This window comes from Manacus candei, unplaced genomic scaffold (assembly GCF_025592945.1).
Source record: "Manacus candei isolate 608988 ecotype Guabito, Panama unplaced genomic scaffold, ASM2559294v1 h1tg000005l, whole genome shotgun sequence".
Taxonomy (NCBI): domain Eukaryota; kingdom Metazoa; phylum Chordata; class Aves; order Passeriformes; family Pipridae; genus Manacus; species Manacus candei.
This window is the reverse complement of record NW_026138053.1, coordinates 18,864,316-18,889,628: the sequence shown is the minus strand read 5'-3', so window position 1 is coordinate 18,889,628 and position 25,313 is coordinate 18,864,316. Positions and strand designations below refer to the sequence as shown.

At 38.3% G+C, this 25,313-nt stretch overlaps 1 protein-coding gene across 4 annotated transcripts in view; it reads left to right on the top strand.

Annotated features, from left to right (window-relative positions):
• The window catches only part of NR5A2 (nuclear receptor subfamily 5 group A member 2), an 88,602-nt gene that overhangs the window by 11,978 nt on the left and 51,311 nt on the right, over nt 1-25,313 (top strand). For all 4 annotated transcript variants that reach the window (XM_051808332.1, XM_051808312.1, XM_051808322.1 and 1 more), the window contains 3 exons: nt 1,140-1,258; nt 2,527-2,668; nt 5,346-5,992. In XM_051808332.1, the coding sequence (XP_051664292.1) occupies nt 1,140-1,258; nt 2,527-2,668; nt 5,346-5,992 (908 nt within the window). The remainder of the gene's footprint in view (nt 1-1,139; nt 1,259-2,526; nt 2,669-5,345; nt 5,993-25,313) is intronic.

The window sequence follows — 25,313 nt, the reverse complement described above, 5'->3', positions numbered from 1 at the left end:
CTCCAGTGCCCCCGACCTGTGGCAGCCGCAGGGTTAAAGACAAAAAGGCGACATCCTAAGCAGTGCGGCAGCGATGCCCACCGCCTCTCGCCTTGCTCAGGAGCCTTCCGCTGCCACGATGCTTGCCGACCAGGTCGGGGGCTTAGCAGCAGGGAAGGGAAAGGAAACCGGCCCCATATCGAGTGGAAGGGTTTCATTTTGGGAATAACCTGAGCGGCTGACCGGGGCTCCTTGTGGGGGAGCTCGGCTCGAGTGACCGCGCTTCACTCCGCATGTTTTAGCCCCCCGTCCTCTCCCGACGCCTCCTCCCCGCCTTTTCCCCGAGCGGCAGAAACTTCAGGCGGCCCCGGCGCGCAGCTTTCACGCCCAGCCCCCGGCAGCGGGGGATGCTGGGTCTGCGGGCCGGGCAGACCTGAGCGCATCCCCCGAGGACGGCGGTCCCGGTGCGCTGTCTCTGCCGACCCGCGGACGGCTAAAAAGCGTCTCTCCCGTGTCTCTGCGGACCCGCGGGCTGTGACAGCCGGGGCTGCGGGCACTCAGCGCTCACCCAGCGGCGCGGGCAGGGGGCGAGGGCGAGGGGGCGGTCACCCCGAGACGACGGGTTTGGGAGGCGCGGAGCCGGTTTTAAGCTGGTTTTGCAAGCAGCTAACTTGGATTTCACGCGGTGCAAAAGTGCTCGATCTGTGAGATACAGATTTTGTCTAGGTAAATATTTGCAGGCTGATGTTGAAAGAAAACTTTAAAGGAAACGAATTGCTTTAAATATGCAAGTGACAGTCTTTTCTTTCTGCTTTTTTAAACGTTGCCCTTGATAATTCTTGGATTTAAATTAATTCTTTCAGTTTGTGATTCCATAAAGTAAGCACTAGGTTAAAGGCACTCTATAAATATAGATATCTAAACATAAAACTTAGAAGTTGATGGTTCTTGCTATGCTTCTTAAGTACCATGCAGATTTGATGATGATGAAAAACTGCATGTCTCCACGTAAGTTGTTTTTAAAAATAAAACGTTTTGTCCCCCTATTTTCAATAGTGTGCTTGTTTTAAGTGAGCTTTCTCTCTAGGTGAGAACAGTTGAAAAAAATTTAAGTTAGTAACATAAATTCTAATTGAATGTGCTATTTCTCCTTTCCCCAGTGTCTCAGTTTAAAATGGTGAATTACTCTTATGATGAAGACCTTGAGGAACTATGTCCAGTCTGTGGAGACAAAGTGTCTGGGTACCATTATGGACTTCTCACCTGTGAAAGCTGCAAGGTTCTCTACTTATTACTCCATACAAACACAAGTATAGCAAAAAATGTTTCAAATATAAGCAGAAAAAAGACAATTAAAGAAAACAGATGTGTAATAATTTGGGTTGTTCCTGATATGTTTCTTATTACATTCACATAAAAAATTTAACCACCAAAAAGCTTTAGGATTTAGAAGTCTCTTTGAGAGAGATATCTGCACAAATGGAAACAACTTTGACTGATTTGCATTGTAGTTTTGTCATTGCTTTTAAGTATTTTGCTGTTGTCATGTAGTTCTAGAAGAACTTTCATTCCTAACTGTCCTAAATATTGGTTTTAGTTGATTTATGTCCATTCAGAGTATTTCTTTTCATGGAGAATAAAGTAAGAAAATTATCCTCAATACAGATCAGCTTTGCAAAATCTAATGCAGCTTTCTTAAGATTTTTCTTTCATCCTTCAATATTCCATTGTACATTTCTGTGACTATAATGACTATGCACTTTTTTCATGCAAACTAGAACTGTCAGAGCTTACTTGACACACAAAGTCAAGTAACTAATTATTTGGTTAGATCATTCATTAATTTTGAAAATAAGTATTATTAAATGCAATTTATCATATGGAAAGATGAATATATCTGCACTGTTTTATTATACTATAAGGTTTACATAACTATGATTTTATGATGTCATATTTTTAGTGTAAAATTTTTAAAATATTTTACAGTTATTTAAGTAGTGCACTGTAAAGGAAACTCCTTTGCCAGAACAATGCAATTTAACATTTAGTTGCATGGAAAAATTAACTTAGTCCATTATATTTTCACTAAAAAATAATCAATGAGTAGTGAATGACAAGCACTTATTATGACTCTAGCATGCTCCACTGGGATGTACAGTAGCCAGAGGTATTCTGTACCTCTGTTATCTTTGCAACAGTGTCCCTACTTATTTCATGCAAAACTACTTTAAAAGAAAGACTTTAATAATTCTGCTATGATTAAAGAATACAAAAGGAACTGGTCAGTGTCCCTATTTCTGCCACCACTGTCAGAGGCACAGAAGGCTACAGCCTTACCAATCTCTGACATAAGCCTATAAAACATAGCACTAAGACAAGAAAACCTCCTCTGGAGTCTGGGTTCAGATCACTCATTTAAAATAAACTCTGTAACTTTGTAAGTGCTTGAGTGGCATCTGAAAATTATGTTACAATGATTTCCATAAAATAAAATGCTGAAATACAATATTCAAGCAAAACAGGCTAATTTTTGTATCTATCATACAGGGATTCTTTAAGCGAACAGTCCAGAATAACAAAAGGTACACATGTATAGAAAATCAGAATTGCCAGATTGACAAAACACAGCGAAAACGATGCCCTTACTGTCGATTTCAAAAATGTCTAAGTGTCGGAATGAAATTGGAAGGTAAGAGCTACAGTCTTGCTGATATCTTCAACTATACTATAAAATTATAGGATTAGATGTTGCTACATTCTGTTTTATATTTCAAAAGTTACATATTTATGTTTTTGAAATTATAATAAATGATTACTGTGCATGCTCAGTGAAATTGTTGCTTTATAAAAAATCTAGTGAGTAAATGGTATATCACTAGGAACCATAGTCCGTTTTTTCATATACATTTCATATAGTTTGATATTTCAGGAGTTTAAAGTCTGTGAATTAATGGAACTAGATACAATAGTTTTGCAGCTTTTTAAAAAGACTTGTTTTAAATTAAACATAAAATACATAAGAAGTGTCCAGATTATAAAAAAAAATTATTTGTTAGTATGGAGAATGATTTATTTGTATTTTATCTAGGGTTGATGGGGTTTTTAACATACATTCTTCTGACAATAAGGCAGAAAACAAAGAAACAGATAAAATAAGGGTTTTTCCTCACACCAACTTGCCTTTGAGATTAAGGAACCAAATAATCTCTAAAGTTGTGTCCTATATTTTTGTAATGCTACACCTGCGAGGCTATTGCAATTGAAAGAGAATAAGGCATTTTGAAGTACACTTTTTGACTTCATTTCACTTTCTCATCTACAGAGAATAATGAAAAGTGTACAATACCCTTTGAGGTAACCGAATGCAAAAATGTCGACTTGAATTTGTGAATCATACATAGTTCATTCTTTGATATATAAAATATTGAAATTCAGATTTCACAGCAGATGACATTTTTCCTTGACCAAGGACAAGCTCCTACATTCCTTATTGTTACAACTGTACTGAAATGACATTCACCGTAGATGCTTAACCAGGAAAAATCAGGCCAAAGGAGGGAAACATAATGGAAAAGACCCAGTCACCTGACTCTGGCAAAGGAAAGCTGTTGATATAACTGAAGATAAACAGAAAAATCAGCCTCCTGCAGTTTAATTGATTCAGTACTGTTCTAATTGCCCACAAGACTGAGCGAGCACTGACACAGTGCACTAAACATCCTGAATCACTGCATGTGCTTCCAAATTCAAACAATACAATAATAGGACGTGTTAAATCCTTTTGTAATTGTTAACATTAAGGATAAGGATAAAATACATTTATCTACTCCTACTTTTAACTCCTGTCCCTTGCTGACAGTGATACAAGACCAAAATTTGTCTTCTGTGATTGCATGCAGTTCACCTTAAATTTAAGTAGGAGTTATACAAAAGCACTTGCTAATCCAATTTGCTCACAGTTTTTAATTGCAGAGTACTTAGGAGGATACTGTGCATACAGATTTAAAATAAATTACATTTACCAGTGATATCATTAATTTCTTGCATTTTGTTCAAAGTCAACCGCAATTTTAGAAGCATCATTTTTACTACAAATTCAAGCAAAGTGCCTGTGCTTTTAAAGATACTGTAGAAAACGTACTTTAGCTTCCTTATCCACATCCATGCAACTTCTTTTTCCTTGTTCAGAAAATTGGAAGAACACATGCTTCCATAATAGTAAATACTTGTGACATTTATATGTGTATTTCCCTGATAGTCATAAATATATATAGCCTTAAAAGTCTAGTTCATAAACAACCATAGACCAAAAAAAAAAATCATTAAACGTTAAAGTCCTTATGATAAGGTACAGTATTATGCGTATCTAGCATTCATAATAAATTTTTAATGTCTTACTAATCCCTAAGATAAAAAGCTCAAGAACTTAACCTCCAGCAATCTCAGCAGTCTCAACATGTCACCAGGCTGTCAAAGGTTCCTCTTTCAATCTAACTGCTGTTGGGTAAGGTGGGCTTGGTGAAAGCTCCTCACTCACTAGTCCAGTACATATATACCATGGTGACAGACGCTGCTGTGGCATAGACCACCAGTATGACTCCCAAGGCAGCTGAGTAGGATTTGTTTTAATTATTTCTAATTCCAGAGATATTGTAGACCAGAACGGTGTCAATAGTTTCTGTTTCACTTCCATCTTCCACATGGAAGGCAGCAAGCTGACAGCTTTCTCTCTGCACATTCCAACTGCAGCTAAACATTTCAGTAGAGCTGTTCAGCAAACTAGAAATGTCGAAGTTTTACACCAACCTGAACAGAATCATCAGAAGGAAATATTTCCTTTTTGCCAAGAGAAATGTATTCCCCTTCATGACTACTGAACATTTCACAATTTACATTTCAGATGTTTTGCTGCGGTGGAAGGCAGTAATGGAATGATTGTAATGAGACAATGTGGTCTGCTGGATACGTCTCAGACAAATTCTGGACATCAGCCCTTGTTTCTTAATGACATAGTAGCTTGACATAAAACCAAATTACATTGAGATTTCCACATGATCCCATAGCAGGTGTGAAATTCCTGTAGCCATCCATTGTGTTTGTCCCTGTGTCCTAATCAATGTACAGAGAAGTTCTCCTGTGTTAGTAATATATGCATGTGACATTTAAGTTACTAGAAAAAAGTGACACTTGTTAAGTCAAAATGAATCTTTTCCTTTAGGAATAAAAGCGCAACTTTGAATTTGTGGGGGAAAAAAAGAAAAGAGGAGTTATATTTTTACATTTCTGCTCTCTCCTAGTGTATGTTTCACTAGAGAATGTCTATTCCAAGATTTAATTATGATTTACTTCCTCCTCTTCCCTGGCAGCTGTGCGAGCTGACCGAATGCGTGGCGGTCGAAACAAGTTTGGACCAATGTACAAGAGAGACAGGGCACTGAAGCAGCAGAAGAAAGCTCTTATCCGAGCAAATGGACTTAAACTGGAAGCCATGACTCAGGTGATCCAAGCAATGCCAACTGACCTGACAATATCCTCTGCAATCCAGAACATCCATTCAGCCTCCAAAGGCCTACCTCTGAACCATACTGCCTTGCCTCCCACAGACTATGACAGAAGTCCCTTTGTAACCTCTCCAATTAGTATGACAATGCCACCCCACGGCAGTTTGCAAGGCTACCAAACCTATGGCCATTTTCCAAGCCGTGCTATCAAGTCTGAGTACCCTGACCCTTACACTAGTTCACCAGAGTCAATAATGGGCTACTCATACATGGATGGTTATCAAACAAGCTCACCAGCAAGTATTCCACATCTGATATTGGAACTCCTGAAATGTGAGCCAGATGAGCCGCAAGTCCAAGCTAAAATCATGGCATATCTGCAGCAAGAGCAAGCCAACAGAAGCAAGCACGAGAAGCTCAACACATTTGGGCTTATGTGTAAAATGGCTGATCAAACCCTCTTCTCCATTGTTGAGTGGGCTAGGAGTAGCATCTTTTTTAGAGAACTTAAGGTAGGTAACAGTCTTATATTATCTTTCAGTCAAGAAAATACTATTTCTTACAATGTTGTACTTCAAGCAGGAAACCATGGTTTACATTTTCTCCCCCCGAGCATCTCATTCTTTATTTATTTGGCTTGAAGTAGTCAGACTATTACAAGGAGAAACTTGAAGTTGTCTTCCACCTGAGCCTGTAATTAGCTGTAGCAAAGAGATTCAATATTCAGTTCGGCTTTTCTGTATTTTAGTATTTATTATAACTACTGTTAACATCCATAGGGCCTTGCATAAATTTTACGCCTTCCCCGTCAGCATCACTCATTGTCTGGCTTGTATTCAGAGTTGTAAGCACACCTGTTACACCATTCCACATTCATTTATGTAATTATCTCATTACCTTATTTAACATAGGGGGAACACCGTTTCTGTCTATCTCTGTTCACACTTTATGTAACTCCATATTTGGAATATTCACTTTCTCAATGAGATACTATTTTATGCACTCCCATGTGTCTAATTAACCATGAAGGCTGAATCCTAAGCAAGATATACACAGAGCAGAAAGCAAGGAGGAAGAAGATACCTTAAGGACTCCTTTTGGTTCTCATCACCACGAGTACATGGGGAATTCCTTTAGTCTAGGCTGCTACAATGACCTTTCAGCTCCTAATTTTGTTGGAGCACCCAGTAAACCCTCATGCACAGCTTTCTGGTGACCAGAAATTGCTCCATTTACATTTCTCATAACTGTAAAAGCAGTTAGGTGGTCTGCTGTAGTCAGGTCTGAAATTTTAAGACAGAAATCTGAGATCAGACAACAGATATGAGCTACAGTTTTTAACGACTTTCTTGATACAGAAATTAGCTCTGGCAAGAATAATCTTCTGTCTCAAAAAAACCCTCAAGATGATGAACTCAACTCACATCTGAATTTCCTTATTATGTTGCCAGTTACCTATCTCTGTCTACTAGAGAGAGATGTTTTTGCCACAAGTATTTGCTGCTGAAATCTGTAAAGTTTTGTGACCACCTATAATTTCTGACTGCTGTCAAAATAATTCAGTATCCAAATACAATAATTAGTGTAGAACTTCACTGAGAACTGAATCTACATGAATCAAGAGCACAAAAGCACCCTGTTAAAAAGCTGCATTCAGAAAGCTTGCCACAACATTTCTGTCATAACCATAATGACATGGACACATGAAATAAAGCTTGTTTACATGAAAAGTAACCTGTATATGTTGCATATACAACTCCAGCTTCCCTCCATTTTTTTGTGGGAATGGTTGCAGGAATCACTGAAAACTCAGTCTATATAAGGAGAAAGAACGGGGGAAGTTTACTCAGAGAGAAAAACCAAAATGCATTAAAGAGAGGAAAAGGCTGTCACATATTTGCTATCTAAGCTGTATGCAATTTTATAGTAAGCTATAAGCCATGCTACCCATTTTAAATAATTTAAAAATTGAAATTGCGAACATCTTATTTTTCCAATAGACCACGTTCTAAATATCTGAGACCAGATCTTTCTATCCATACCTGGGGAGTACTTTAGTCTAGAGTAACAATGTTAAAGATCACTGAATCTTGCATATACCTTTCAGTGTAAAATTTTTTAAGTTATGATCTACCCTAAATTCCATTTATGATTAAAGTGAGAACATGAAAAGATATTCAAGCAATATTTTTTTTTATGGTTCCATAGGTTAATCTAGAGGCAGCTTTTATAAGTATTCAATGTGATATACTGGGAATAGTTTTAGAGAGGCTCTTCACCTCCAAACTCAGCCTGGATGATATTCTTTAACCAACATAAGTTCACTAGTATGGACACAAAAGAGGCAGAAATTTGTTTCATGTAAATGCTGACCAACTTCTGGCTCTGGATGTCTGTATACACTACTATGTACATACAGATTTCTGTATTCTAAGAAGTTGCTACGTAGAGCCTTTGGCTAGTGAACTGACTTTCACACATTTGTAGAAAGCATTAGTTTCATCTTAGTGTTTGTACCCTTTACATCTTAGAAGCTTAGAAGTACAACAGTTTCATACCTTCTGGCATATCCAGATGAATTTTTTTAACTGGACAAGATCCACAGAATTGCACAGCATTCCAGAAGAAGAGCAACTCACTTGGAAATCCATCCACATCCAAAATTTAGGGACCAGATTATACACAATGCTAAGAACTTAGAGCTTTTCAATTTCTAAAAAGAGAGGTGCTTAAAACATGTTTAGATCAGACCCTACATTTTTAACAGTACTGGGTAACACTATCTGTCTTTTCAGTTGCGAGTACAAGATCAGTATTAAACAAAGGGTTTCAAACCTTTCCTGAAGGCAGCTCTCTTCTGTGCATCCATGGTTTCAGGTCCTTTTGATCAAGGTAGCAAAAGCAGCTATTTCAGATTGCTCCACAGAACATGAACATTTACCCTGTGGGAGAGGGTAAAAAAATTAAAAACCACCTAAGAATATGACAGATTTTAAGTGCAGAAGGAAAGGGAGGCAATTGTGATAAAGTTGCAACTAGATTTTCAGCACAGTTTTTTTTCCTACCTGTACACAGAAGTATGTATTTGCTCAGAAAGATATTTTATTATTATTCCTACCTGTCTAAACTTAACAACTGAATATTAAGATGTCTTTCAGACAAGACAGGTCCATTAGCAGATCTCTGGGACTAAAATTTTAAATTACTCAAATAATTAAGCAGTATAAATGTGGCTTGTATGAAATTCATCTTGACTTTATCATCAGGAGTGATGCCTTGCACAACTGGCTTTGAGTTACTGGACAGCATGTTTGCAATTATTTACTGTATCTTTTCACTTCATTTGAAATTTTGTCTTACACACTCGTCTCTTCAATTAATATAAGAGAGCAACTATTTTCCTTTCTGCTAAATTTAGAAAATTGTAGTTAGGAGAATTCAGGAAGAGGATATGATAAAAAATGCTGTCCCAGTCCATCAATGGTTTAGGCCTTATTTACCCTAGAGATAATAACCCAGCACTGGGATACAGCTTTTAAGTTTTCTCTTTTTCTTTCCTTTTGGCTGAAGATTGGATTTTTTTAAAGAGATCTCAAGGGACAACAAATGTGTTTTAAAACTATTTACTGAAATTTTTATCAGCTTATGCTTATCACAGTCTTCTCACTTACTGCTCTACAAATTGTCATTACCTCTTTGGAATACGTTATACATTTAAGGATATAAAAGGTAAAAGTATTGACTGGCTAGAACTACCTACAGCATGCACTGCATTTGGAGATGACCTGTGCATGGATTTAAGTATGTAATTTAAGGCTAATATTCATACTCAGTAAAGGAGCAGATCCTCTCATCTTCAAACATTATTTGAAAAATTAAAGAAAAATTAAAGAAGCAAACTAGTCAGGATTAATAATAATACCAGAATAAGATCCAAAGCAGCCAATTGTAATCCAGTAACTTTACCACCTGCTGAAATTTCAAACATCCCTATCTTTCTGGTGAACTTGGAATACTTTATAAGTAGTAATTACATCATAAGTTCTGGGGGTTGACATTACATATTACTTTTTTATTCATAATGAGAAATGTTTCTGTGTGGTTCTTTATACACAGATGAAATCAGAATACAGAGATAACCTCCCAGTAGACTCACAATGATGATACTAGTAGTAAAGAAGGTCTTTGTTTGCTATTCTAGAGTTGTTGAAAACTCAGTAAATATAAAAGTAAGATATATCCATCTTATCCTCAGCTGAGAAAACTCAGGAATGCCCTGGGGATGCTAGATTTGTAGCTAGCTGTCTTAGCCAGGTGAAAGGTCTTTGTACAAAGCTAAAAAGAAAATATTGCAAGTGTTCCTAGAGTCCAAAGGTTGCTTGGCCCCAAGAAAGGATGCAGACAGCTCCACTGGACTGGTCTTTCCTCATCAGGCCGCATCAGTGAAAATTCAAAAACTACTTCCAGAGCTAAGTATTCCTGAACCCATAAAAGAAAGCAGGACAGGAAAAACACAGGACCTGCACTGTGGAACAGTTGTCAGGATACCTTCTTCTGGCTGAGGATCAGAATCAACTAAATGTTAATAGTTAAAAAAAAAGGCACTGAAAGACCGGTGACTCACAAAAAATACTACCTTGACTTATTTAGCTATTTTAGTGAGGATGTCATAGGTCAAAGTACTGTGTGAGCACAAACCCACTTAGTGAATGATTGCAGGAAGAGCCAGTGTACTTCATGTTAAAGAAGCTCATCCTACAACTATTCACTGAGTTTGCAAATTTAGGCCATTCATTGATGTCAGACTGTATCAGTTCCGGGACAGATTTCTTGCTGTAAGTCTAAAGTTGCCCCTGCTTACATTAGCTGTGGCCTTCAAAGAAATGCACATATCTCAAAAGGACCCTGTCGATAGAACTTGTACTGTGCATGGCAACACAGATGTTTTGGCAGCTCACAAACTAACGAAGGCCTGGCTTTGTATTATGTATTCCTTGTAAGCACAACTATATTATCAGAGTTTCAAATTATTTCTCAAAGAAGTGCAAATAGTGTGAATAGGATTAACAGAACTCCTGGGGTCTCTTAATTTTTTCTGTAAAATCTATTTAGATAGATGTAGTAATGTAATACTTGATACACCAGCTTTAATTTCAAATTTCAGACTCTATGTAGTTAAGTATCAAGAAATGCGTAGAAAAGAAGGAATTGCAGAAATTGAATTATGACACAGAACTAGCACAGAATAGCAAAAAAATAGGTTTTCTGAGTTCCTGGTTTTTGAGAAAAAAAAATCAGCAGTGAAATACCTTAAAAGATCTCCTTCAGGGTGATGAAAGGTTGATAAAATATTTAGACTTAAGTAATCAAGTGCAATTTGATAACTTAAAGTGCTTTTGGACTTTGTAGTGTATGTGTTTATCAGGACAGGAAATGTAACTTGCATAGCTGATGAAATAAAATTTCTGCAATGTTCTTTCAGTCAGAGGGCTGCCAGAAATTGAGGTCCAGGACAACCCTTGATTTTGGTAATCACATTAGTTATTCTGTTGTCATGTGCAGCTGCTGGTTTTTAGTCTGTCTTCAGTGTATCTGGATCTGAGAAAAATACTTCTCAAACATTTAAAAATTTAGAGGAACACTGTAAACTTCATGATGATCTGGCTCTTCTCTGAACAAAGGATGTGATTAAATGCTGTATTTAAGCATGTGGGCATGTCATTTTGCAGCCTTTTTAAATAGTTTGTTCCGTGCTAAGCCTCTGGCACATTTTTTAGGCATAAAAAGAAAGATGACATTCTCCGATGCCCTTCTATGTCACATATGGATACTTTAGTTTCACTCTGCCATACGATGTTGTTATCACCTCTGATAGCAAGAGACTGAGTTCAGTCACTCTGGGTTTAGTAATTTTTCTATCTAATACCCAGTTAAGCGTCACACTGAGATTAAGAACCACGTTCCATATAGGTGTTTTTTGAAAGACTGCCACTTCTACACTTGAGTGGATCTGCCGTCAGTAGTTTGCTAGCAAGCTTACTCAGGTTCCCATGAATAGCCACAATGCAGTAACGAAGTTTTATCACCTATTAGAGAAAATTTGAGCAAGTAACGATTCCCAAAGCTGCCCAGCTCATAAGCAGAGATATAATAAGCTGTGGTATGGACATGATTCCATAGCTACAGCCACTCCTGCTACATGTCCTGAAGCAGGCACTGAGTTAATCAGAGTTTAAGGTATTTGTTCCAGAAAACAGAAGTTTAACATTACAGTTAATTGTTTTCCTTCAAAGTGTAAGTTTCCAATTTGTTTGACAATTGCCAGTAGTGACATAGAAAGGTTACTTGGGTGCATTAGCAAATGCAGATCACATTGCTGTAGGGCAAGATGAAAAAAATAGTGCTCTTTAGATCTTGCATGCTGTGAGTAGTCCAAAGTGATGTTAAAGTTAACTCCAACAATAATGGCTGTGCCAACTAAGAAACTGAACAATGAAAGCTCAGCCACATTGACAGTCTATTTTATTTTCAGACAATTTTTAACCATTATTTTCTGCTATGAAGATCAGAACTTTTTGCCAAATGACGGAGAGCTTTGCACGTTAAAAATTAAACAATTCCAGTCTCTCATAAAAATCATAGATTTTGCTTCATAAAGTCACATTTTTGACAACAAAATGACAGATCTTCATTTGCAAAGGTCTCGATTTTTTGCAAGCTTCTGCAACAAACAAACAAACAAAAAAAGGCAAGCCATTTTTCCATCTGCAAATTATGACATTTTACACAACCAGGCAATAAATCTTACTACAGGAAGAGGACTAGTTTCATTCAGATCCAGAGTTTTTGTATGATACCTGTATCATTCAGATCCAGCACTTGTGTATGATACTTGTATGGGATGGTTCCCAGTTACAGTGAAAGTTTGCCTTTATAAATTTATCAAGGCTGTTCAGATTTAAGGATGTTCTTCTGTTAACCTGTAGCCCTTAGGATCACCTACAGTAAGGATGAAATCCCAGCCATGCTGAAGTCACTTACAGACTTCCTATTAGCCCTGCAGAATGCCCTATAGTATAAATGGATGCTCTTCTATATTTTCATATAGAAGAGGTAAGCTGTCCCAGGTCAAGGAATTATCATCTTTGTACATATATCACTGTGGAGACAATAGCTCCAAAACAATCCACTCAGGAATAGGGCTGAAAAATGCTGACAAATTACAAGAAAAACAGAGGAAAGTGTGATTTATGAAGAAAGATTAAAAATCCAAATATTCATAGCTTGATGAGGCATCAAATACATCCATATGAAAGCCTTGTAGAAGCACAACATCTGAACTAAACAAAGACAAAGGAGAGTGAGGAACTGTGTAGTTCCTTACCACTGTTATTGGTGCTACCTGTGGTAGAGCCAATAGTATGTTTTCCACAACAGTCAGTCATCAGATTCATTATTGGAGAGAAGGCCTAAAGCTGAGAGCTGTCAAACTGTAAGATCACTCAGAACAGGTTGGACACGCTATACAACTATATAAGCACAGGAACATACTAAAGGATTGAAGTATTTTCCATTTCCAATGTCAAAGTTATTATAAAATGGAGTTTCAAATAGAGGCAGTAAAACCAAGAGGCAGACTGCTCTTAAACATCTGTCTGGTATCTCTGTACTCCATACTTTGGCCAGTATGCACTAACAAGTAGATTTTCAGACTTTCTAAAATAGAATAACCCATCAATTGCCAGGGAAGTGTGTCATTTTATGCTAGCCAAAAACTTAGTACAAGAGGAAATAATATTTCAAAAATTAATTTAAACCTGAGCACAATTCACGAAATACTCAAATCAGTTATAACCATTTGATTTGAACTCCATTACAGCCAACGTGAAGCCAGTGGCCATGTCCAAAATAGAGTACTCAAATAAATGAGTGCAGTGCAGATCTTTGCGTAAAGTGACATGTAACATAGCTATTGAATCCTTCCCACTTCTCCCACACCTGGCTGGAAAGAACAGTTAAAAGCAAGCTGGAGCACAACCACTATTTTTAGGGCAGCCTTTAACCATTCCCTGATATATTTTTTTTTTTCTAAAAGAAGTCTCTTAATTATCAAGTCTGCAACCATTTCAACTGGAAATAAAAAGCACAGTTTTGTTCAGCTAAATCACAACACACCTTCTTATACCACATTACAGAATTGATTTTAAACATTTACTCTCCCTGTGCCATAGAAACCACTGGGCATCACAGCCCCATCACCTCAGCCCGACTGAGGGGCAGGGGCTGCCACTTCCCAGCCGAACCAGGGCCAGTCTTGGGGATGCTGCCAGGACCATCCCACTCCACCACCCTCAGAGAGGCCCTTGAGAGCCCCAAGGGCAAGGCAGGATTTGAAGGGACGAGGCAAGGGCACACAGAGGCACTGAGGGAGCTCAGGGAGGGCATCGCTGGAGCCTGAATGGTGCCGTGGGTGGGGCCCAGGTGGGGCAATTAGGGGTGTTGGGGCTTGCAGCTGAGGGGCTGTGCCCAGCGCAGGGCGTCAGCAAATAACATGTGAGAAACCCCGAAAAAAGTGGCAAAGTCAAGGGCCACGGCTTTGCACCTCCCACGCGTTCTTTCTCATGACCCGAGGCTGACTCCTGGCCATGTAAAAGGGGTCCGGGCTCCAACCCGAGGTGCCGCGCCAGGAGCCGCTCTGCTGCCCGGGGGTCCGCGCTCAAGTCCCGAGGCAGGGCAGGGCAGGGCAGGGCAGGGCAGGGGTGTGTCGGGGTCGATACTCAGCCCTGGGCTCTAGGCGTGTGGAGCTCCAGCTGCCTTCCCTGGAAAGGAGCCGCTTCCCTCCCTGTGTCTCCTTTAGGAGCGGGTTGCATGGGCTGCTCTGTCCTCCACCAGCCCAGCCAGGCACACTCATCCTGTGTAAAACAGAGACAGGGACACAGCAATCGGTTCTGTCCTCAGCAGATGTGCAGCCCTTACCTCAGCCCGTCCATGTCCGAGTGGGTGGCAGCATCAAGGGGAGGAGAGAGCATTTGTGCTGAAAGGCAAACTGCCAGTTAGTTTTGCTTTAACGCTTCCCCAAATCCAGCTGCTTTCAATGGAGTTGAAAGATACTCACCAAATTTTTCCTTAAAATGTTCTTTATTTGCTATTTTGAAAATAGGGACTGAAATGTGTTCCAATTGGTGTCACCACAGGCACGTTTGTAGAAAAACTACAGAAGAAACAATCGAGGCGATAAGGAATTAAGGAACACTAAGAAGGAGATAAAATACAGAGCAGATGGGAAAGTGAGGCTATAATTTTATGCAGACTATCTCAGTGTCTCTTTTCCACCGACAAATGGTGGAAGTTCAATTATAGGTGGTTAGAAAAACATCAGGGCAAACAAATATTTAACACCATGTCTTGGAAACACCCCAATCCTTATGCAACCATTACAGACAAAAAAAGGGATACCAAAAATTAGTAAAATAAAATACCAATATTCATATTGCAGTGAAAAAAGAAATTTCATTTTGTTTAATTCTGGAATTGTCTGTTGTACCCATCAGTCGGAGAGGGAAAGAAACTAAAATCTGTTTTCGGAAATTCAGAAATAGAAAAATGCTTTTTACATCTAAATACAGCTCTTGCATTTGTTGAAAGAAAAGTTACTTTGATATTTGTTGCTAAATAAAATCTTGGATCAAGTAAACTTAATTAAAAAAATTAGTTAAGGCAACAATAAACACAGGAAATATACATGAATAAAGTGTTCTAAAAGTCAGGCAACTCTTTTAAGACTATAAATATCACCTAAGCGAGGCCACTATAATTAGCAAAGGGTGAACAAAAGAAGACATCCAGAAATAGATGGGGAGGGGGGAGGTTGGGAGGGTGAAATGTCTTGGTTAACCTTATTCGAGTGTTCTTTCCATAGCATAGGAAATGGTTCCAGCTAGCTCATGAGTTCTGTTGGTATTAACTGATTTTTAAAAGGACATTTCCATGTTGTCTGTATGCCAAGAAATTCTTTTACTGGCGTGTTTGCTGAATACAGGAAACATCGCCCTAACTAAGTGACACTGAATGTGACGAAGAATTGTATCTTTATTCTGGTGTTTCAGTCAACACAGTCTCTTTGTTTCAGCTGGAAACCTTTCGGTATTTATTGGGGAGGGAATACGTACTGCAGTCTCGCAGTTTGTCCTGAGTAATGAGCAAACACAGTGGCTGGTGGTGCTGAGTCATAATCCCTCACCACTCAAGAAGCAGCTTGCTGCATCCCTTGGGCAGCAGCTGATTAGTCTGAGGGATGATCCAGCACTTTAGTGGAGGTAGAGGCAGGGCACTCCAGTCACACACTAATCTACTTCATCTCTCTTCAAGGTATGGGCAGAAAAGACTAACAGTGCTGGGAATCTTCCTTGTCTTCATGCTATAGCCAGAATTCCTTGTGTGAGGAAATAAATGTGTACCTACAACTGCTTACTATCCTAAAGAGAGAGATGAATAAGTCAGTCTTTTATATAGTAATTTTCTGTGTAAGTCAGGCTGTGCCTATAGGCCCAGTCTTGTACTGAGTATCAGAAGAAAGCTTTACTGAAGCCAATGAGAATTTGTCTGAATAAGAAGTGCAAGTGAAGGTCTTGAATAGTGTATTTCCATTTTCACTCACAGCATTTGACAGTTTCCTGTTTTCTTCCATAAAGCTGCCTGTGTCAAGCATTTCAGTTTCATTTGCTCTGTGTTATTTCTATATGCCCTTTTTATTATCTATTTTCTCTTTTCCTTTCTCTTTCTCAGGAACTGTGGTAGTGCCACAGCCACTACATAGGCAGCAGTAACTGCAATTATTTGTGGCTCCAAGCTCCACTGACCGCAGAGATCTTCAATAGTCAGTGGTTTCAGTGACAATCCCTCAAATTCCTTGTTCCCCCTTTTTGGAAAAGGTGGAAATATTTGAGAAAAAGGTTCAGAGTGGGTGGGTCAGGCAGGCCAGCAGTCACAGCTTGATACTTCTGGAGCTCAGTGAAAATTGCAGTAAACCACAAAGATATTAAATCCTAAGTATTAACTTTCCTTCATGTAACAGCAAAAACATGTAGAAAGAATAACAGGTGACAATCATGCAAAGTTTCTGTTTCTGCTCCCATTTGTCTGTGCAACAGTTTTAGGGCAGTTAAAATTGTGGGAGAGGGTAGGGTTGTAGTAGACAGGCTGCTTGCTGGGAGGCATGAGACTAAATTAGGTGGTAGTGCAAATCATCTAGCGTGCAAGTGGAAGCCAAAACTAATGTGTAGTTCATACCCAGGTCACCACAGTATAAAATAGTTTCAGCTTCTTTTTTAAGGACTCCACAGTAACTGATGTGCCTTATATCTACAAGTGGAGAAGAGAGCAGTAGATAGAAAGCCAGCTGCTCACAAATACTAATGGAGTATTGTTTGGCTTAGTACACATCATACTCATGAAAAACAAAATCAGGCAATTTTCTGCATTTGAGGCTGAGACCTAGAATCTCCTAACACTATTTTGAATATTGGCCATATTGCTAAGATTCTACACAGACTTTCTAGTCTTTGAGCAATCCAAAATTGCTCTAAGGAGTAGCACTGCCTTTCTGCTGCAAGACTTTGAAAACAATGGTCCTTGTTTATAACACAGCAAATAAACAACAAGAATATTAACAACAGCAACAACAGTAATAACAACTTTAAGTAGAAATAAACACACGGCAATTACTTTACATTGCTTTGGACCCATCATTCACAAGATGGGTTCTCGTTTGGCAGGTGTGGTCAAGGACAATGTTGTCTCCTGACTAGGAATGAACTTTCGGAAAGAGCGTTCCCAGTAGGAAGGTTTAGACCTCAAAGCGAGTGTTTACGTGACTAGCTCATTTGGTAACATTGAACAGCATTTATTTTTAATTTGTATGCCTCTCCTTTAAGTAATACCCTTCTCCTCTTGACTTCACTGGGAGCTCCACATGTTTTGCCTTTGATTCCGCTGCATGCTGACAACTCTAATTAGTGTTAACAGGAGTTTCAGTGGAGTTTCTCATTCTCCCTCTTTCTCTGTAAAAGAGTTTACAGATTGGGAGTTGGAGCTATATCAAACTGGTACATGGTACCTATCAGGAATGTATCTTCCTGTCTGCTCTGTCCCTGGCAAAATGGAACTCAAACTTTTTTTTCAGGCTGCATAACAATGGTGGCATAACTATGAGAAAAATTACATTGATCATTTTAACGAACTCCCCTCAGTTGTGAAAAGACTGCTTAGTATTGGTTTTGATTTTTAACAGTAAAAATTTCAGCTAGTTAACACAGTCTTTCTCTGTAAGTTGCTATTATAGTAACTTGGTGCAATAAATGAGTTAGCTCAGTTCTCTAGGGCTAGAACCTGCAGCTCATACTGAACCTCAGCCTGTTCTGCCCTGTAGAAACTGCTTTGAATTTCAGAGATATTTTGTATAGGGAAGAAATACTGTTCCATTTTGAGATTTTAATCTCAGACTTTCATGCACATATGTACAGACACGATGAACAAAAGCCCCCTTTCTTCTTCTTCCTAAGAACTATTGCATTTGGCTTTCTGTGCTCACATAACCCTCCTTCCAATATTTCAAAAGACAGAATTTCCCAGCATGATGATAAAGTTTTCCTGTGTTCCAATAATAAAAGTTGAATGTGCCAGTAATTTCCAGTTCCTCTGTGGTCGGGCAGCCTGTGAAGACTAAATCAGAAGTATCCAACCTGCAGTATCAGTGTGGGAGTCGGAAACAGATGTTCACCGGACAATACAATTTGTTGTCACTGTCGATACTATATGGCACTTTTCCCAACAAAAATTGTCTGTAGCTGAAAAGGAATGTAGGGAATGATTCATGCTCCAAATTATTATTTGTTAAATTACTGTTAATGTTAAATGCTCTTTGTTTTGTTTTGTTTAAAATGTCTGAATCGAGGAGGCACAAGCACTCAAAATACAATTAACTGGGGTTGTAGCATCTGTATACTCTGTGAACCAATTAATTTAAGGCTTTTTTCATCAAGACAAGACATTTTAAAACCAAGAGTCAAATTCTCTTCTTTAGAATCAGGGTACCTTTTAATTTTGTAAAATATTTGCTCAGTAGCTATTTACACAAAAAGCACATGACAAGACGTAAATGAGACAAATAATTTTGTGCATATCTGAGTGTGTATCTATGAAAATTAAAAATTATTATATTCATATAATAGTATTTTTATACATATAATAACATCCTAAAGTAGTTTATGCCTTGGAAATTCTAATATGCCATTTGGGCATTCAAAACTGATCAACACTCAAATGAAAAGTCCTCTATTAGCATATGATAGTAACATATGATGCCTAGCCTTGATTTCCAAATTTCATGAATATTACAAAAGCAGAAGCACTAGATCATACTTACTGTAAAAGGCACTGGATTGGGTTAGGTGCTTTGTAAATTAAATATTAATTTTTTCAGGGATACATCAAATATATGGGAAAAAAGAGGATGTATAAAGCCAAATGATATCCAGCCTAAACACAAATTAATATATTCAGTAGAAGTGTCAAAGAGAGAGCTAAAGATCTGAATGCCAGAAACCTTGGATATAGCACCTATATTTACATGAAAAAGTAACACTAGTTATTTTCGAAAATGAAGACACTGGGATTTGAATTGGAGTTCACTGAAACCAGGGACAAAACTCACATGCAGCCGCTGACTGTTGTATCTCTAGCAGGCTTTCCTTAGAGATATTAAAAAGAGGAAAAGGTGTGTTTAATCACAAGGCCTGAACAAGAACAAATGATTCTAGCACTGTAAAATCAAACAGTTGTCTTATTTTTACAAATGCATGTGGTAACACTTCACACTAATGTTTTTGTAATACTAATTTTGCATTTACTGTGTTTACAAGTCAGCATGTGACGAGACAGAATGAAATAGCTGATGAGGTAACATTTAGCACACATGTAAGCAATGTGCTGAATTTTTGTGTGTCTGTATATGTGTATTTTTATATACATTCTTGGGTCAAACTGAGTTTTTCATCAACTAAGTGTGGGCAAGTGCCAAAGTGATTTAGGATTAGAATGGGATTTAGGCTGATCTAGCTACGGTTGTATTTCTCATTTCATCATCGTGCCAGGAATACTGTGACAGTTGTGGGTTTTCTTTAATTTATGAAATAGACAAAATTAAATGCCCATACCAGACATACTGTTTGGTTATGGGGAGTGAAAGAGAAATGCTGGGTTAGGCCTTATTCTTTTGTCTGCACTCAGAAGAGTCTTGAATGTACAAAACAGCTGGGAAACTTCCTATGTAGCACACAGCTTGAAAAATGAACTCAAGACTTTTTTTTTTTAAATCAGTCTGATTAGGGTTATTTCAAGTGACTGTTATTCTAGTTCTGCAGTATATCTCTTTGAAAAATATGAATCAGTACAGAAGTGTGTTTTCTGGGTGCATTACATCATTTTTAATACTAACTCTTGAATTCCAATACATGGATTGTGATAGTTGAATTCCAATAAATGTTTTAGACTTTGAAGACTTGTCATTGCAATACCAGAGACAGCACGTGCTCATACAAAGTTTTAGTACTACTTATCATTTCAAAAATTAGTGGATTAAAACAGACTCATTTGCAAAATCGATTAATCTGCCATTTTCAATCATGCTGCTTTTTATGTGTTAATTTTTATATACTGAATGGCATTTTGCTTTCTCTCTTCCTCAATTTAATTACCTTTTTTGAAAAAGAGAGGCTTCAGAAGGAGGCAAATTTTGATGTTCAGGTTGCAGGAAAGGTTTCCAAAGAGATGAGAGAAAAAGAGATTACTGAAATTAGCAGGACTGTGTCCCGCCTGCCAGCGAGTGGAGTGAGCAGCATTCGGAGGAGAGGAAACCCTTGGCCACCTTATAGTGTGGCTGTGTACACCAGAGTTAGTTAGAGTGCTCTGAATCTCATCTTTTGATCTCGGGCGATATTTTTCTCTGTTATGTCACAGAGGTCACCTGGCTCATGTGTGACAAACTGCCTGCATAAGTCACAGTGCCAGTGGCAGAGATTTGTAACCATGTCCCTGGTCCATTGCCTTTGAATTATTTCGCAGGCCCTCTGCTTTACATTTACACTCTGTCGGAAGATGAACAGGGGAAGGGAGTAAAATCAAGGGCAGGGTCTCATCCTGAAGGACAAGGGGAAACAGGTGGAAGGTTAATGGCCCTGGAGCGTATCCACAAGCCTCTCAGGCTTGATATATGGGCCTCAGGCCTAAAACGGGCATTGGCTTTCAAAGATATATTATTTCATTTGAGGAGAGACATTCTGGAGTTCCTGCATTTGTCTGCTGATAGATGATCCTCTGTCCACAATTGGTTATGGCGTGTGAGTTTTCCTTGGGCCTGCTCCCGTACATAAAAATTTTGCTGAGCTCTCCAACCTTTTGCATGCCTGTGAGAATGGGACGTGTGCGGGCCTTTTGGCAGGCGGCTGGATTTTTGTTGCTGCTATTTTCGTAGTTCCTTTTGAAGCGCCAGGCAAGTGGGGGATGAAAGGCACTTCTGTTCATTCATACACGGCTGGGAAGGGGCAGCTTCGCAGGGACGAAAATGGGGCACAAGAAGATGTGAGGGACCCATTATGCAGACGTGTGTCTGCAGCCCAGGAGGAAGTCACTCCTTCTGACCCCATATTTTATACCGGCACACACCCGCAGAAAGATAAAAATGGGGAAATGATTTACATAATTTTTATGACCTCTCTTCTTTTATAATATTACAGTTCTGTTAGGGTTTTGGCATGTGCTCCAGCTCTTGGGCAAAAAAACTAAGATAGTAACTCCATATCTTAAAATTACGTTTACTGAGGCCCTCCTCCAGAACACTTACCTCAGGCACCATGGGAAAATGAGACATTGCTGCCCATGTCCTAGCAAAGGCCCAGAGGACCCAGAGCTGGTTCTGCTGAATGCAACAGGACCACACTGCGGGCAGGGCAAAGCCCTAGCAGGACCCGGACCTGTTCCGTCTGTTGTGCCCGACTGGAAGAGGCACTTAGGCATGTATGGAGGAGCCTGGTGTGGCAAAGGCCTCAGTTCACAGAGGGAGCAAGTCCTGGATTCCTATGGCATCTTCTGTCATTGCATAACTGCTGTAAATTGCAGGAAAATCTGTTTAAAAACCAAAGAGTTTAACAAAAAATCCCAAACCCCTTAACATATATTATGGTTTAGCATAGCCTGCATAACCGATTGCTGTTATCTTGATTTTTACCTGATTGCAGTTACTGTTATAGGATTATGTCTCTAAGACCTATTACTCCATGACAGCATGATTTAAGGAAAGTAGGGTGTATATTTTCACTACATAAACTATATTCATTTAGATTTCATAACAAATAACTTTTCAGTTTCAGTAGATAGATTTTGCTTGAAAGAATTCACATTAATTATGCTTAAATATCTCCTAGTTCTACCTTTTTTATTTTTCCTGTGCTGCTAAAAAAACAAAGTAAGTGCAGTATATATGTTGTAAGTTTCAATGCAGTTTGTTTGCTTTGGTTTTGCTACAGTAAAATTTGTACTTACTTAAGTTGTAAAATATTTTTACGGTGTTGTTTGAGTAATTAAGATCTGCTTTTGCTATCACTTAAGTCAATTGTTAAACTCTCAGCGCTCCACTGCAAGCAAGATCGGGTGCATTCTGCATTTCAGTCACTTTCTGTAGAAAATGTGCTGGTGCAATGCAATTACTGTTTCTTCATTTAGTGTTCTGCAGAGTTTTAGTTAGACAAGTGAGCTAAAAACTTGAGAGATATTTAGCATCTCATGCAGCAGTAGGAAGGAAATCTGAGGACTTGTTAAAAGGAAAGGTTTAGGATCAGAAATTCTACAGAGAGAACTGAACAGAGTGTTAGCAGGCAGGAGGATCTGCTTTTCCACTTGTTGCTTTGATAACGGATAAAAGGCTGTCATGAACTGCAGGCTACCAGCTGGGAGCAGATAGAGTAATCCCAGCAGAGGGCTGGCCCCAAACTACACAGGCATTCTTTTAAATCTTCGAGACTATAGGAAAATTGTTTTTCTCCTACCATTGTCATCATTATTCATGATGATGTGTTCCACCCCAGTTTAAAATGTTGGTCTAGAAAATCTACTTTACAATACTTTTCTGTTTGAAATATAAGAAAATATCACGTAGACAGATATTTCAGCTATTTCACTCAACTACCTAAAGATTCCCAAAATAAATTCCAGAGAACTGGATCTGCCATCACATACCACTGTTGTAAGAAATCTCTGTCATTTGATTGTAAAGGTATATTGTGCCCAACGTGCAGATAATCATAGGAACAATTTGGAACCTATGTCTTCCTTGTAATCAACACGCTTGATAAATGAAATCTAGAGGATGTGTTACTTGAAAGAGAATGGCAAGAGAATGTCATTTGTTAGAAAATGAGCCCAAGCGACCCCTGCACGGCACCAGTGCAGGCAAACACAACAACAGACAGAGCCCAGCAAACCCCTTCACATGGAGCTGTACTGATGTGCATTGTGCCACCAAGGTCATGTTACCAACATGCTTAGACACAGGCAGGACTGGGCCAATAGCATTTGTTAGCATGTGTACAGATGCTTGACAAGCCGTGGTGTTTCAACCTGCATTATTGGAGAAAGAACAAAAAATACTTGAAGCCCCGATTGTCATTCTATACTGTTCATTTTAATGATATATGTAGGGGTCTAGCTTACTTTGTATTCTTATGTGTAATTACCCATATAAAAAACCACCACTCATTAGTGTTCTGTTCCACTGACTTAATTATACCCCTTAATTAAATCTTGACTAACTGGGGGTCACTGCAGTGTCAGTGGGATTTGTCACTGTTTGTCAGCAGGTGTCTGGTCACATCTATTTCTGGTTTCCCTGTTGCTGTATGCTGTTTAAGAGCACAGTCTTTTCTAAATGCAAAGGACAATTATGCATTACCTTGCTGTGTTTTGTTCCTTAAAGAAACATCAGTGAATCTGTTCTGTAATACTAGCGCTCTCCCAATCTTTATGTACAGGAGATGGGGAATGTAGCAAATATAAACCTTTTCAAAACACAGCTCATTACTTCACTTATGCTCCTTTTTCAAAGGCTTAGTCTTCCTACACTTAAAAGACATGGTCTTATTAATTTATCAAATAATCTTATGTTCAACAGGCATAAAACCATCTTGCAAATATCAATCCAGGGATACTTCTCCTTTTCCCTATCTCCTAAACATGAAATGAATTTGAAACATGACCAGCAAGAATGAGCTAAATCAATATTACATGCATAACAAATACTACATGACATGTGCTGCTATTGCTGTGCTGCTCTGAGTCAGAAGACCGAAGCTCCCGACTCACTGTTCCCTGAATAATTCAATTGGAGTTCTGCATGTGCAATAAGTGCATAATAGTGTCATTTCTGTCTATTTCAAATTTGCATGTTTTGGGTTTGTTATTTTAGAAAGTTACTTAGGGGAAATATAATTCCCCTGTTTACGCATATAATAGGTACCTAATGTTCATCTGAATAATTGATTAGTCAAGTCAGGCTTTCATAATTAGCTATCGGCTTTCCAGTGTAAGCCCACAAAACACTTGTCAATCTACAGACATTTTTAATTTATTAATATATATATTATCAAAAGAACTGCAGTAGTTACCTAGAAAGCATTTATTATTTATTCTGTCGAGGCTGAGGAAGCATTTAGATTCTAGACATGTATTTTGAATCTATTGTAACTTTCCCAGAAGATAATTTTTTTGTTCTGAAAGTTTTCATAAATGTTCTCTGCCTGTAAGCACTTGCTTACAGTGGAGATTGGAAAGATGGTTTTCAAAAAAAAAAATCCATTCCTAGGTTACACAGAAGCTAGTGACATATTTCACTAACTATAAAACAATGTATATTTCTTATTTTTACTCAGATACCTAACAACAATCTAAATAAATGCCACTAGTAGACATCCTTAATGCAGCCACAGACTCTGTGACCAGACAGATGTATCTGTTGATAGCACAAGTGTGACAGTGATACTGCAATTATGAGTTGTGCAGCTATATGGTAAATTGAAGAATTATAAGATAAATTGTATTTATCATGAACTTCATGATGCCACTTGAATTCTACCACTATTACACTTTTGCTTCTGCATGTTCCTGAGCAGTTTTCAAGTGGTGGGTTTTAAAGGAAAAGAGCATCCTCCTTACTCTAGAAGTGTATTTTGAGCCCAATGGTATGAAGTTTATAAACCAAAACATTTGATTGTGAAATCCAGAATGATTGTTCAGTTCTTACCAGAAGTATACTTAAGATTGAACATCCCATAAAACAATAGGACTAGAAATCTTTTGATTTATATTATTGAGAAACAAATTTTATGTTTCCATTGGGAGGCAGCATTTACTTTTAGCACTTCTTGAGTGTGAGACACTGAATTTTTAAAAGATAGCATTATTATTATTTATAGAAAAGGTATTTTAGTTCTATATATGCTATGTTTACTTTCCCTGGCCCCTGTTCAGAAGAATAACCTTCATTTTAGTGAAAATATATAAGCATCAGCTTCCCATTAGTGAGATCAGGACGAGTGCTTTTCTGAATCAAAGTCCTTCTGATGCCTGTACTGTTTGAAGTGTATTAAGTTCTGTGCTTTGTAAGTTGAAAGATACAAATATAATACCAGAATTCTAAACCCCTTTTAGATCTAAAAGACTTCTATTATAGAATAGCTTTTTAGTTTGGAAAGAACATGATGAAAAAACCACAACATAGTGGTAGGA